Consider the following 14792-nt stretch of genomic DNA (forward strand, 5'->3'; position numbering starts at 1 on the left):
GCCCAGGAGCGGAGCGCGGTTGGCAGGTCCCTCCGCCCCGCACCTTGAGCACCCCCCGGCGGGGTCGCCCCGGCAGGCCCCGCTGCCCTCTCCCTCCACACGGGCAGGCGGCGGGACCGGGCTGCCGGGGGCAGGGACCGCCAGCCCCGGGGCGTCGCGTCTTCGCCCCTACCTCCTGCCTCCGTTCGCGGCGAGGGGCAGCGTGACGGATGCCCTGTCCCTGGCACCCTCCCCTCGCCCGCAGGCGGACCCAGCCCGCTGCTGCCCGTGCCGCCTTACAGCCGCTCCGCCGTCGGAGCCGCCGGCTCCCCGCGGATGCCCCTTCCCTTCTTCTCCCCTCCCCGCCCCGTTACCTGCCACCCTCCCGCTCCGTTCCGCCGCGCCGGGTCCGCCTCCGCCGCGCCATTGGCTCCGCCCGGCCCGGCCTGGCCCGGCCCGGCCCCGCCCGCAGGCACCACCCGCCGCCCGGCAGCGCGGTGTCCGGCCCGGCCAGGGGAGCGCCGCCGCCGCCGCCGCCGCCGCTGCTGCTGTTGCCGCGACGCTGCGCTCGGCGGGGCGGGGGGACCGCGGCTGCCGGCGGCGGGGCATGCGGCCGGCGCGGCTCTGAGCCCCCCCGGCCATGGCTGAGAAAGTTTCGGCGGCTCCGGAACGGCCGCGGGGCGACGGCCACGTCGGCTCCTCTTGCTCCGGCTCCTCCTCCGGCTCGGAAACTCTCTCCGAGGAGGGGGAGCCCGGCGGCGGCGGGGTGGCGGCGGCGGCGGCCCCCGGCGGGGCGGCGGCGGCGGGGCGGCGGCGGCGGCCGGGCGAGGAGCGGGCGAGCCCCGGCGGGCGGGCGGAGGACGACGCCTCGCTGGAGGAGCGGGATGAGGAGGTGCGGGGGGCCGGGGCGGCCGCGCTTGCTTCTCCCGCCCGCAGGCACCGGGGGCGCTCCGTGAGCCCCCGCCCGGAGTGGGAGGCGGAGGAGCCCCCCGCGGCGGAGAGCGGCTTCGTGCCCACCTGGGTGCATCCGCTTCCCGTCATCTCCCCTACTAACACCGGGGCGTTCTTGTTGCTGCTCTTGCCCCTTCTGGCTGCCGGTATTGAGGGTTGGGGGGTTTCTGGATGAAGGGCGATATTTGTTTTGTTTCAAGAAGCCGTGTTTTTTCTAGCGTGTCACCCTTGGATAGCGTTGCTCTAAAGCAAACTCTTCAATGTCAGACGGAAGTGATGGGCAAGCCCCTAAACTACACTAATCCTCTTGGGAGAGCTAATGACAGGCTGTGGATTATGGAGGAGCTCTCTAGGTGATAGATCTGTAGCGTGAAACGCGGATACGCGTGTTCTTACCTTCCCTCCCCTTCTGATCTAGCTGCAATACCTTCTAACGGCACTCTTAAAACAACCCCCCCACTATGTTACAGTAAAGTGACCCTTTTGTATCTGAGACTGATTTCGTTTTTTCTTCTTGTTGTATGGTTTGCACTTCTTAAAGGTATGTCTTGCTGTGACCCCCAAACCAAGTACCTTGTTTGTCTGGCTGTTGCTTTACTTTGCCTCTGTAGATAATCTTTTGTATGCCCCAGTTGAATGGCTGACTTGCCTTTTGTTGTGGTCAATTTTTTAATTTGCTCTTAGGTGGCGTTTCTTTATTCTGTGCCTTTACGCAGCTGGATGTGCAGAGGTTTTTTTTTGGGGGAGGGGGAAACACGGGCATTTTTAAAGGAATATTTGTGAAGTGCTGGCTGAAGTTATTTGCAACTAGTTAAGCTGTGGTTGCCAGGAATGGTTCCCTCCACAGTGCTGACTGTTTATGTAGCTCCTGTTTTCCCCTTCATTCCCTGATGCCTTCTCTGTTGAATTGGATCTAAATATGACTTTTCCCTGTCCCTTTTGTTTTTTTTTCTTTCAATAGTCAACTTGGACTAGGTTCCTGGTCTATTTTAAATGCATGAACACACAAAGGGTGGAATGTATTTACAGCAAAGTGCATTTATGATAGTAGTAGAATGAATGTGGATATGTCCACATTATGATCTTTTTTTTTTTTATAGAGATGTGAACTTGCCTTATTCACTGAACTGAGTAGGAGCTCTGTAGCTGCTGTTAGTGTGGTGCTCAATGGTAGGTAATTAATATGTCCTGCTTCTCGGCAGGTCTCGTACGTGTGGGCTGGGGGCTGTGCTTACCACAACTATGTGGTGTCTAGTTGGTAAGCCTGCAAAATACTGTGCAGAAACACACAATGGCTGTCTGTTCAGCTAGCTGAACTCACAGGCACTGGCAGACCAGTTAACTTGTGTTTAAGGCTGGTTGTTTGTGTGTGTGTTTTGGAGGTGAATTACAGGCACCTTTGGAGTTGGAAGTATAGGGAAGGTAAGCCCCAAAAGAAGTCAACATAGCATTCAATGGAATTTGGAAATTCTGTATGGGCAATCTGATACCTCACCTGCAGTTAGTAATGCTAGAAGATGCCAGCATAAACTCATTTTAATATAGTGGGAAAGGTTGCTTAAAGTATGCAGCTTTCTTCCCTCCCCTTTACTCCCCTCTGTTAGATTCCTTCATTATCTGAAACCAGTCTTTTTTGTCTGTGTTTTTTGTTCTTTGGTTTTGCCCGTCCTTCCATTTTTGGTGTAGTCAGTGCTTGCAGCTGAATTCCTGTCTACCTGCAGAGCCACCTGACAAATCCACCTTTGTAATCATCTTTTTTTGTGTGTGTGTGTGTGTGCGAGGACACCACAATGCATTAGAGTGCAGAAATAACTGAATGCTTCTTAATTTAAAATTGAGAGAGCATCTGTGTTACTTGCACACTGAAACCTTTAAGGGTAGTGGAAAAAGGCAAGACTGAGATCAGTGTACAAATGATTTCAGGCTTTCTTTACGTGCTACCTGCCGAAAGTGTAACATTGAGAGAAGTGCTTGAAGATACCATTTTCACATTGACATCCCATCTAATTACTGTCAAGTAATGAAACATTCTGTTTCTGAGTTCTTTTGGTTTTATGGATCCCTAGCGCTTGATCCTGCTCTTCAGGTTCCTTTTCTCCTCTTGCCCTGTCCTTGTTCTTGTTGCCAACGTAGCAGAATTGAATTTGTTGTCACGGCTGTTCAGTATCCTTTAGACAGCAGTGAAACAGATTGTCCTGATATGTCTCTTGCTGCTACTTTAGCTGTCAGTAAATTCTTCAAAGCCATGACATAAAAAAATATTTTCAAACCAACTCTATAAATGGGTAATTAGAAAACATGCATGTTTTCCCATACACATTACTACTTCATGTGGTATACCAGTAGAACTGTTTATTCTCCTGTGACATTATATACGACATACTGGACAACTCTGATCCTGATCTCCTCTTAGACCTCTTCTTTAGACTAAACAACCCCAGTGGCTTTAATCTTCCCTTATAGAATGTGTTTAAAGATACCTGATCATTCTCATTGCTGTCTTGTGGACTCTTTCCAGCTGGTCACATCTGTCTTCAAGTATGACATCAAATAACACGATACTATACTCAGTTTTAGGCCTTGCTGGAGCTGACTAGAACATAAAGACTATTTCAGAGGTCTCTCAAGCAGTGGTGGTATTTACATAGGCCAGGCTGCTCTTCTACATTTTGTGGTCTGTTACGAGTTTTATTTCTTTGTCTGAAGAATGGTGTGAACATTTCCACTCTACCAAAAAGAATGGGTCATCTCCTCAGCTCAGTGAAGGAAACTTAATGCTGTCACTTAAGAGTAGGGCTGCTTCTGTTATGTCCAGAAACTAAATAGTGGAACTTGATAACTTGTCTTCTGAGTATCACATCTGGAAGAATTAATTCCTGGAGGTGACTGGGGAAGGGAGCGCCAAGGTGAGAAGGTATGACTGTACATCATTCCTCTCCTCTCTTCCCCCCTCTCCCCACTCAGTTATTACTACTTCATCCTGCTGTTCCATAAACTTCACCTTAAAAAAAAAAATAAATTACAAAATAACCAAAGAGAAACAGTCTCTCACTTCACATAAACAAGAACAAATGATAATTTATAAGGTTATGGCCATCAGTTACTAAAGTGTTTCTGATATTTTACTCTCAGACACATGAGAATTAACTGTGGCTTTAACTTCACGTGGGAAGTACTTTGCTTCTGGAACATCAGTGCGTTGAAGTGCTGTAGATAGCAAACACCTGAAACTGAAATGAATTCAAGCCGATTATTTGCCTATGCTCTTGTGAGGCGAGTGGCTAACTGCTGACAGAGGAGGAAGAATGGGATTGCTTGGTGAAGGGCACTCAAGGCAAACACTACACAGGGGATGGCTCACTGCCTTCCTAACGCAGCATGGTGGTTTAGTTTTTTAAGGATTGTCCTGGTCCTTCTGGGAGGCATGGGGGAGAGCATCTGTCGTTCATTTCAGTGGCCAGTCCGGCCCAAACCACGACAAGGATTATTCTGTATTCTTTTTAGAACTCTTCTTGTTGGAAAGAGTGTTTTCCAGATTGGTAAGGGAGGAGTTGAGGCTGGGCAACAGCATGTTTACTGTTGTAATCTGGCTGCTTCTACAGTCTGGGGGTAGTCAGTACCCGTTTTCCTTTCTGTTGCATTTCTGTCTTCTCTATACTAGTCTCCTTTTTGGCAAAAACAGGAAACGTTTCATGAGGATAGTTGAGGCAAATGGTGCCAAGTGTCATTGGCTGCATTAGTTTCTCTCATTCAAAATGTTTTACAGTCTTTCAGTCCAGCATGGGATATGCGTTTTGATGGTGGTTTCCAAATCTTAGTCAGTATTTTATAGGGCAGGTGAGAGCTCGCTTGGGTTAATCTTCTTTATTAAAAAGAGAATGAACGCAAGCTACGAGGTCCTTGTATACATCAGTAATCTCAAGGATCTGAAGGTTAAATGGTGTGTCTTGGGTTGCCTGTCTTTTCCATCTCTGTCAACTGACCTACTGAAAGAGCTTATCTTTCTACAAACCTTGTCACAGTAACTGGGAATACGCATTGCTTTACCAGAGCTGAATAGTGAGCCTGGGAGGATCAGTAGTCCTTCAGAGAATAATACTTTGTCATATAGCACAGCTGTTGTGGTCTGAAATGGATCCAAAAGCTTCTGAACCTGCCAGTGTCTTCTGAATTACCATAGTGACTCATCGTCTTCATTATTTTAGATGCTTAAAAAAAAAAAGCAAACAAAACCACCCACAAAAAAAAAAGGAAAAATGTGGTATTTTGTTCTCAAATAATTTCAGTTCTTGCTCTGTAAGTTAAATTTCTGGCACTGATGTGGCTGTCAGAGTTGATCCTGTGTTGAGAAGACAAGCAACGTGAAAAAACAGGATTTCTCATGAAAAATGTCCACTGACCTTTGAAGTTGATTATTCTACCTTTTCTCCTACTCTAGTTGATGTGTATCATGTATTAAAAAAGATATTTCACTGCACAGAATAAGAAGTACAAAAGCTTTTTCTGTTGCTGCTAACTCTTCGCCTGAATCTGCCTCCTTGCTGTTTATGCTGCAATCTGTTGTGGCTTCAGGAGGACTGTATGGTGAGAATTAATTACTGGGAAGCTAAGATTCTGTTACAAAAATACTCATAGCAAGGTGAAGAGGGTAGTAAAGAAAGTATTGCTCTAAAAGCTGCTCTTTCACACATTTGTCCTTAAGCATATGTCCGCTAGAAAGATACAGTACCTCCAGCATTACAGATTGTCTGCCAGATCTTCACCCCAACAACACTGTAATATAATTTGGGGGAAGGGTGGAAATCAAAATGCTTTGGGATAAAGTAAGCAAAGAATGTGTGAAGTGATGGCAATGTTTACATGTGCATCCATATAAAATGGAGATGGTGTGTGTTCTGTCAAAATGTCTCTGTGACCTAACTAGTAGTACTATTTTTCTTACCTTCTCTTTCCCTTCCTGCTTGTCCTGCTGAAGTACTAACCACGGGACATGCTTAGACCGTGTGGGAGATATGATAGATTTTTCTTTTAATTGTTTCAGACTTTCTTGTGTCTGACAGTGATCGATCATTCTCTGATGTAGCACACCGTGAATGATACAGCTACCTAAAGCTGAATTGCGTAATTAATAGTGTGATCCTTGGGTCATACTAAGGAATAGTAATGCAGTCATAAAATGTATACTTCTCAGGGTTAAAATGGTTGCAGTGGGATTAAATAAACACTTATCTAGCCTAGAGCAGCCACAAAACTGATATTGCATCACATGAGCCAGAGAAACGGCATTGCTTTCTTCTTTTACGTTTGTGGTAAGTCACCTATAAAGTTAAATACTTTGCACTTTAAGTGTGTAAGACTGTCTCAACAGTGATGTAAAACACTTTCTTGATTTGCTTTTAGTATGAAAAAGTCGATGTTTGTCTCTTACTTTAAACTTTCTGTGTTCAGGATAGGCCTTTAAGGTGCATGCTGATATGCATCCTTATTATTTCAGAAATACACTGGGATGAGGAGAAGTGCATGGTTGAGGGCTTTATCTAATACAGCTGTGTGCTGTTGCCTGAGGTTTTAGATTATCTGTGCAATAGTTATGTTTGCAGCTCTCTGAAGCTTCAAGACATTTGGTGGGTATAAATAACCCTATAACTAGAGCATCTTTCTTCTCACTTGGAGTAAGTGAGAAATGAAGAAGGAGATTCATATATTGAGTTGCATATCTGTTATTGTGTGCCAGAACTATTTAGATACTTAAAATCCTCCTGTAAGGAGGCGGCTGAGGACCTGATAATTACAGTCTTCAAACAAAAATTTGAATGCAGCTGCAAAAATGGCTGAGTGGGCCTTTTGCAGCCTTTAAATTTTACAGGCTGGAGGACGTAGTCCTGAAGCTAATCTTCAGGATTCCTTACTATCTGTATGTTCAACTTGTGAAATCACATGCAGAGGAAACATCTTTTCTGAAAAGCTGCAGCTCTAGAAGGAGGACAGCCTGAGTCCAGCATAGTCTGCTGCCTTTGACAGCGTTTTGGCTAGATGTAAGCTGCTTTGAACTGAATGCCAGTAAACATAACAATGTGGTGCTACTCCTGTACTATAAGAAAGCTCCATATGATGGGGCTGCTCTGTTAGCAGTAACAGCTTGTGTAAAGTTGAGTTTACACAAAGGGATAAGAGTCCTAAGTCTTGAGGCATAAAATATGAGCACTGTCAAGTGCCATGCAACTGAGAAGATCCTCGAGCTAGCAAGCTGAGCAGCTAGATTACCTTTTACTGCAGCAATCCATGTAATGGGGTAACTTTTCTCTTGGTTTTGTTGCATGTTATGCACACTCTCCCCCTATCCCAGAGCACAGCTGTGATCTCAAAGATTGCCATGCTGAAGCATTAATACTTATGAATTACTTGGTTTCTGATCCTGCTGTTTGGGTTACCTGGAGCTGGCAAACATTAACCAGTAATGCTCTTCTGTACGAGTCATGAGAAGAAGACATTTACCCTTATTTTAGAGGTAAAAATCTGAAATGTAGAATTTGGGGACTTAGGAAGAGGTGTGATGAATCTGAGAAGATGAGTGACGTGATCAAAATCCTTAAAGTTTTCTACAAAACCTTCCTTAGGGAGAATTGCTCTGACACAAGGCTGAAGGTCTTCTCTTATGCTCAAGCAGATGCCTGTTAGTAAGAATGTAAGAATGGTGCAGGCTCTGACTGTTCTGCTGCTGAGATAGGAAATGATCTGTTCAGATCTCTGGCTTGAGAGAAACACCAGTCTTTAATAGCTAGATACATGAAAGGGGAAAGGATGAAGAACACATATTTTTGGTTGTTTTTTTTTTTGTTGTTGTTTTGTTTTGTTCCAGGGCTGTTTTTGTATGGTAGCAAGCGCAGTGGCCTTCTAGCATGTGTGGAGAGCTTTTCAATGTTACGGTGTCAGAAGTACTGTGTGTGCTATTGCTAAGCCTCTTTAAAAACAGTGATACGGGCTTCAAATACTCTGAAGTCAAACTTCAATATTCTGTAGTGCTACCCCCAAGTAGCAATCTCCCTGAATTTTTATCATTGGTTGCCTCATTTGTGTTTTTTCAGCTCTTCTCTTGCAGCTGTGGAGTTTAAAATTATTTGTGAAACAAGGTTTTAATAGTTGAGTGGTATTGAGTTTTATGATGTATGACTGGTGAGAGACTTGTGCTTAAAATCATGAAATGCTGGTAGCTCTTAATGCAATGATAGAGGGGGAGGAAAAAAGATGCGGGTACTTGAAGACAAGCTAGCTGAAAAGGTGAAAAACATGGGGGAGTGGTGGCAAACAACCTTCGCTTTGAAATCAAGCCAGCAACCTGTCTTAGCTTTTGGTTTACTGAGCCAAATAAAGTTTTACTTACCCTTTCCTAGCTGAAAGGGGTGCTCTCATCAAACTTCTCAGCTGAAAGACTGTCCTGCTCCAGCCAGGGAGCAGCGGGATAAATCCCTTGCCCTGCTGTACAAATGTAACTAAGCTGATGAATTTGCGCTATTCAGAGGTGAATTACAGATATGCCAAGGGTTAAAGCTCAAATGTTCTGCTGTATAAATAGCCTGGTAGTTCTTGCCACATCTTTCTTTACTGAGTTGGAAACTACATTTCGGGTTGGAACCAGGGATGAATGCAGTACTTTTTTCTTCCTTAACCAATATCACCTACAGTCTTGAACTAGAAAAAAAGAAAATTTTTTTGCTTTTCTGATCAAACAGCTCTGGAAGTGACTTTCAGGAGAAGGAAGAAAAAAAAAAAAGAAGGAAGCCATATGCAGGCTACAAAAACCTCTTCCAAAATGAAGTGTGGATGAAAATAACTGATTATAGGATGGCAACCTGTGTAGCCACGAAAGATGAATTCCCAGTTGCCTGGCAGAGAAGCTTGTGCGTTAGATGCATTTTGCAGTGTTTTATTGTAACAATAATTTATTTATTTTTAATTCCTAGAGGGGAGTGCTTATATACTGAGTGACAAACTCCCTTTGTGAGGCCAGGCTGCCATGCTAGTGGGACTGTATAATTAATTGCACCTGGCCTATTAATGATCCCATTGTTTTTAATAGCCTTGCAATCCTGAGGAAGAGAGCTGTGGGTGAATAGAGCAGATGAACTACTGCGCTAAACTGCTAATTTGATTTTCATTGTTACCTCAGGAAACTTTTACTAGAATGTAATAATGCAGTAGCTATGGCTCAGTGGATGCTTTCATTTTAAAGATGTTATTCAGGCCATATAACAAAAACGCCTCAGATGTCTTTCATGATGTGTTTCAGGGTTTGTGTGTAGTACATGACAGGGAAAGGCAGTGCGAATTGTGCCTGTTGTATTTTGTTCTGGTCTGGCTAACAGAATTGATTGTTTACAAAAAGTCACAAGGAAAACTTGTAGCTTAATTGGGTCTTGGTAGTTTTGATAAGTAGATGGGCTAATGTAAACCTTCTGGATGTGTTTTAACCTGTTATCAGTGGTCCTTCGCCTTCCCGTTTGTTCAGATAGTGGTATTGTTAACATATTACACCACTGGAGGACATGTTTCAAAGTTAAAAATGCCATTGATTTCCTTGGATCAGCTGTGCAGCAAGCATACTACTGCGTATTGAATTGGCTGTACATACTTTTAGAAAATGTGGGTCTAAATTACAACTGATTAGCTGAAACAGCAAGGAAGTAAACTTGGGCATATCACGTACTGGTCATTGCAGAGCAGTGACAGTCATTGACTTTCTTGAGTTTCATTGAGGTCTTGAGTTTGCTGAACCACGGACCGTGTATTGGAATTACAGTGTGGGCTCAAGGTTGCACTGAATTCTGCTGAGACTGTATATACCACACTGAGTATGTATTAGGGTAGTTAGTTTCATGGCATCTGATCTTCTCAGGAAGAAGACATGAGTGAAAGAATATCAATAGTGGTTTACAATGCTATCACTCTATGCTGAGTATTATGTTCCCTCCTGGCACCTGGTTTGCTTTCATCCAAACTCAGCATGCTTAGTTTTAAATTCTCATCAGAAGTAATAACTAGTGGCTGAAAATTGAAGCAACTGAAACTTTAAGTGCTACATCCAGACAGTGGTGGTCCTACAGTTAAAGTAGGAGAGTTACTAAGGTAACTCTCCTAAGTTACTAAGGTAAAGGGTAAGGGGTGTGAGAGGAGGAGGAGAGAGGTTCAGTTAAGCTATAATGATGCGCACTAGGGAAAAACCTTCTCCAGAGTGTTCAATAACTTTTATGCGTCTAAGAATGTTACTATTAGCATTGTGTTAGGCACAAAATGAAGGAATAAGTATGTTAAAAATACATAAAAACTTAAAGCCACACCATCAGGCGCTTTAGGCGTAAGCTTGTTTGAGGCTGAGGAAAAGAGGTACATCTGAACTTTAGTATATGGATAACCACTCAAGCAGCTGGGAGGTGCAAGCCCTGCTGTTACAGCCTTGCATTACCTCACCTGCATGTGGCCTAAGAGAGCAGCTGTTCCGGGAACTGTGGTGTTGTACTTTGTGCACAACAGAGGAATCACCTCACAGCTATATGCACCCAGGTGACTTACAAGCAGGTAGAAACAGGTTTTATAGCTGTATGAGTTAAAGCACTTTCATTCCAGGTCTGCTTTCCCAACATGATGCTCATAAGTAGTGTTTTTTGGCATGGTAATTAAATTAAGAAAAAAGTAAGTTGCAGAAACTGCAGATGACAAATGTAGATATATTAAGTCATAGATCTGTCACTAGAAAACAAAGAACTGGAATTAGCAAGCTAAACGTCTCTGAGGACCTGGGCTCTAATCCAGGACAAGTTTGGAACATTTTTCAAAGTAAGTGTGTGCTAGTGTCTTGCCTATAGCTAGCTGCAGTTACTGAAATCTTGCCTGCTTTCTGAATTTCTTTAAAACAAACAAAACCCCTGCTGTTGTTATAAACAAATTACTTCAATGCTAGTGGTCTACCTGTAATTACATCAATTTCTTTCCTTTATGGGCGCTTTAATAGAAAGCGAAATTATTTTGACACTAAAACTTCTTATGTGCAGCTTCTGGAAAAAGGATCCTACAGTTGTGTGATGGTAAGCCTGATATGAAGAAAGACTTTTCACAGAAATCTTGTTCCTACAAAATGAACGAGGCAGCAGAAAGAGCCTTGCCTGCATAAGCAAGTAGCACAATGCAAGGGGAATGGATTTGCAGGGTGAAATGGCTGGTGTTGAGGATACCGTTCACGTTGTATGTGTTTCATGGGAACTGACTTCAGACCAGCTCCAGTCTGACCCCGAGGGGCGATGGCCTGGTACACTGCCAGTTGTAAAGGAGCTGGATGTGCTTCAGGGCTTCTCAGAAGGGTGGTAGGAGCCTTGCTGGCTTGGGCACTTGTGGCGGTGTCTCCAGATCAGCCCAGTTTAGCCACCTGAAGTTCCTGGTTGGTGCCTGGCCATGTTTTTCTAGTATATGTTGAGTTTCATGCAGCTGTTGATTCATGAACTGTTTTTTCTGGATGAACTTGAGCGTGTCTGCAAGAGCTGCAGTTGCAGCATTCGTTATACTGTAAACATAAAATCATTGCAGTTGAAATTTGTGGCTGGGTGTGGTGTTTTTCATTAGTTGTTAATCCCTCTGTCCTCATTGATTATTGTTGAAGTAGTGCTCTTTCATGAGAGAATTAACAGGTGGTTGGTGTGTTAATCCTTTCTGTTTAGATTTGAGTTTGGTAATCCACCTCCTAGATGTCTTGCCTGTCTAAGGCTGTGATATGTCTGCCTTAATTTTTTTGACTAGGAACTTTCTTCCTACATGCAGTTACTCCTTGGCAGCTTCTTCTCTATGTTTAGGTATAGTTGCTTCTAAACAGATTTGCCTGTCTCCTAGGAGACAAAGCAATACCATTGCGCATGATTTTAATCCTTAAAGATGTTATGTGTACATAAATAAACATGGAAAAAGTACATAATCTAACCTATACCTTAGAGGGTGTGGACAAGTAGAATGGTTTGGCCTGTTTTTGTCTTTGATGGTACTGCTAACAGATGCCTCCTGCAGTTTGGTATTGATGACTCTGCAATGTCTGTACTTGTTCAGATAGCATGCCTATAAAGCCAGTTAAGCTGCTTAAATAAACCTGTGGGCAAAAGACATTCCCATAACAATAGATATTTGTTTACTTGAATATAAAGCTAGATTCCAAGGATTAAGGACTCCACTGAAACCACTCAGTTTTAGTGGATGCTATAATCATAAACAAACAAACAAACAAAAAAAACTCACAAAAAAAAAGATACAGATAATGTAAGTAAACTGTGGGTGAATTAACTTTGAAGACTTTTTCGTACAGACGTAGCACTTAATAATTCTGGTGACTGTGTTTGCAGGTGATGTGGTGGAAGGCCTTCTGAAGTCTCTTGAGAGGTGTCCAATATATTGCTAATCACTTCAGTGCAGCTTTTGGGTGTTTAGACTTGTAGCACAGCACTGTACAACTAACCACTAAAGCACTTGGAGAGCTTTTGTAATCAGACTTTATGAAAAATATTACTGTCTGTTGTACTATATTGTACTCATCATGCATTGCTTGAGTGTTCTTACCCAGGGGCGATTATCCTTTAAGTGTTTTGTATGTGGATGTACAGACATGACATGTAAACCCATGTAAAATGTCATGGGGCAAAACCAGCGTAGGACATAGATAACACAACTGTGTCAAGCCTTCATTACTTGGCTCTTGGTTACACATACATGTAACTGGTGTTTTTGAGCCTTCACAGAATCTGACTGAAGTTGTCAAAAGAAATCAAGTTCTGTTTTTCCTCTCTGCTTCCCTGGCCTGCACTGTTAGCAGCTGAAGGGTGGCTTTGCAGAGTCCGGTCTTGATGGCTGCAGACCCAGTTTACTGAGAGTGTCTATAAATAAAAATAAAAATCTGTCTCGCATTGCAATATAGTGAGCTGTTTGCCTTCCTTGGCTCTCTAAAGCTGGAATCCAGATTTGGGGCTCATGAACACCCCTGTAAATCCATCGTATTTGGTGCAGTTCATTAAGTGCAAATTTTCTCAGTGAAGTCCTTCTGAGATGTTCTTGTGTCCCTTCAGCAAGTACAGTTATACTGGAGGGAGGTGGCCAGGTGCTGGCAGTGGAGGGCTGCAGGGGTATCCTCTGTGAGGAGGGGCCAAAGGAGCCCTGTGCCAGACACAGGGGGCTCCAGTGGACAAAAAAGTGTGAGAAACAACCTTTCAAACAGGAAGGTGGGACAAGGAGGAGGGAGAGAAGGTGCCCCAGATGCTGGAGCAGAGATTCCCCTGGAGGACACCTGTGAGAAAGTAATAGAAGATTGGCGAGGAGGATTGTAAACACGCTCAAGTGACTTGTACCTGCAGGTGCTGGGAAACACATAGATCACCACTAATTGTTATTCAGTCTTATGTGCTTGCAAGCAGAACATCTGCACTTAGATAACTTAAGTCTGCAGTGGACTTAGGCACACCTTATCTAGCCATTTGAGATTCCTGCCCTATTGTTAAAGAAGATCAAAGCACAGTAAGAAAACTATGCCTGCTTGAACCCTTGAAATACTGGCAAGAACAAGGGGTCGGTGCGCTCTCTCTCTCTCTCTCACTAACAAGGACTCTGGCTTGCTCCATGGTGCCCCTGTCCCTTGCTTGTGTCCCTCTGCTGGGTGTCGCTTCAGAGATTCTCTGATCAGTGAGGTATCGAGATTAAATGTGTTCTTTGTCTTTCTTGCGTGGTTTTGTGGTTGCTCCTGTGTCCTGCCTGCATCGGCTCACACAAGGCCACACTGGAGCAGATATATACCCTGCAGCCTGTGGAGGACCACATGCTGGAGCAAGTGCATATTTGCTCTGGGAAGCTGCAGTCCATGGAGAGCCCATGCCAGAGCAGATTTATACTGAAGGACTGCAGCGTGTGGAGATGCAGTGCAGGTGTGTGCTGGAGCGGTTTGTGAAGGACTGGGCTCCATGGGAAGGATCCACACTGGAGTAGGGGAAAAGTATGAGGAGGAAGGATTAGCAGAGAGGAGCTGCTATGGACAGACTCCACCTCATTCCCCATCCACCTGCGCCGCTCCAGGGGAAGAGACAGAGAAGTTGAGAATGAAGGAGTGTTGAGAGATATTAGTTGTTTATCTTAAACAAGTAAGTTTTAATAAAAATAAATTACTTAAGGTTATAATGGTTTATGCTGTTTGCTTGGCTTTATTTAGCATGAGTGGCTAAATTTGCTGAAGCCTTTAGGCTGCAATGGAGTTAATTTTCTTAGTAATATTCCTAGCAGCTGGTACAGTGCCGTGTTCAATCTTTTAGTATAAGAAAAATTTTGATAACACACTGAAGTTTTGGTAGTGTTTTCGCTAGGTCTGGGACTTTTCAGTTCCCATGTTCTGCCAGTGAGTGCAGGTGCACAAGAAGTGTAAACCAGAAGATAAGGAGGTTACAACTATCAGCAGAGACTGCAAATCAACGAGATAAGAGCAGTCAATGGCCTGCCTGGACACACAAAAAGAATCCAAGAAGGTATTAGAAGATCCCAGACCAAAAATCACCATTGGACTAAAAGACGCATCAACAGTGCATAAAGGGTGGGTGTATAGATCGCAAGGGTGTAATTGCCCGGGGATTTCTTTGTTCAAGGTCTGTCCCTTTTTGGAGGCACCTAGCCCAGGCTGATCTTGCTGCACTACTTTTCAAATAAATTACTTATTTTTATAAAATCTGACACCTGAAACTCTGCTGGGGGAAAACTTCGGTTGAGCCTGAAGAAGGAGGGAGCGTGCCAAACAGTAAGCATGTGTGTATGTGAGGAGTTGAAAGGGGCACCCACCAGCCCATTGGGGTTGCCCACTG

The 14792-nt window shown here is 44.2% G+C and overlaps 1 protein-coding gene across 1 annotated transcript in view; it reads left to right on the top strand.

Annotated features, from left to right (window-relative positions):
- The first annotated feature begins 619 nt into the window (after nucleotides 1-619).
- Nucleotides 620-14792, top strand: part of MAST4 (microtubule associated serine/threonine kinase family member 4) — a 303729-nt gene continuing 289556 nt past the window's right edge. The window contains exon 1 of the mRNA XM_074166090.1: nucleotides 620-871. Coding sequence (XP_074022191.1) covers nucleotides 620-871 — 252 coding nt within the window. The remainder of the gene's footprint in view (nucleotides 872-14792) is intronic.

The sequence above is a fragment of the Numenius arquata genome, chromosome Z (assembly GCF_964106895.1).
Source record: "Numenius arquata chromosome Z, bNumArq3.hap1.1, whole genome shotgun sequence".
In the NCBI taxonomy this organism is placed as follows: domain Eukaryota; kingdom Metazoa; phylum Chordata; class Aves; order Charadriiformes; family Scolopacidae; genus Numenius; species Numenius arquata.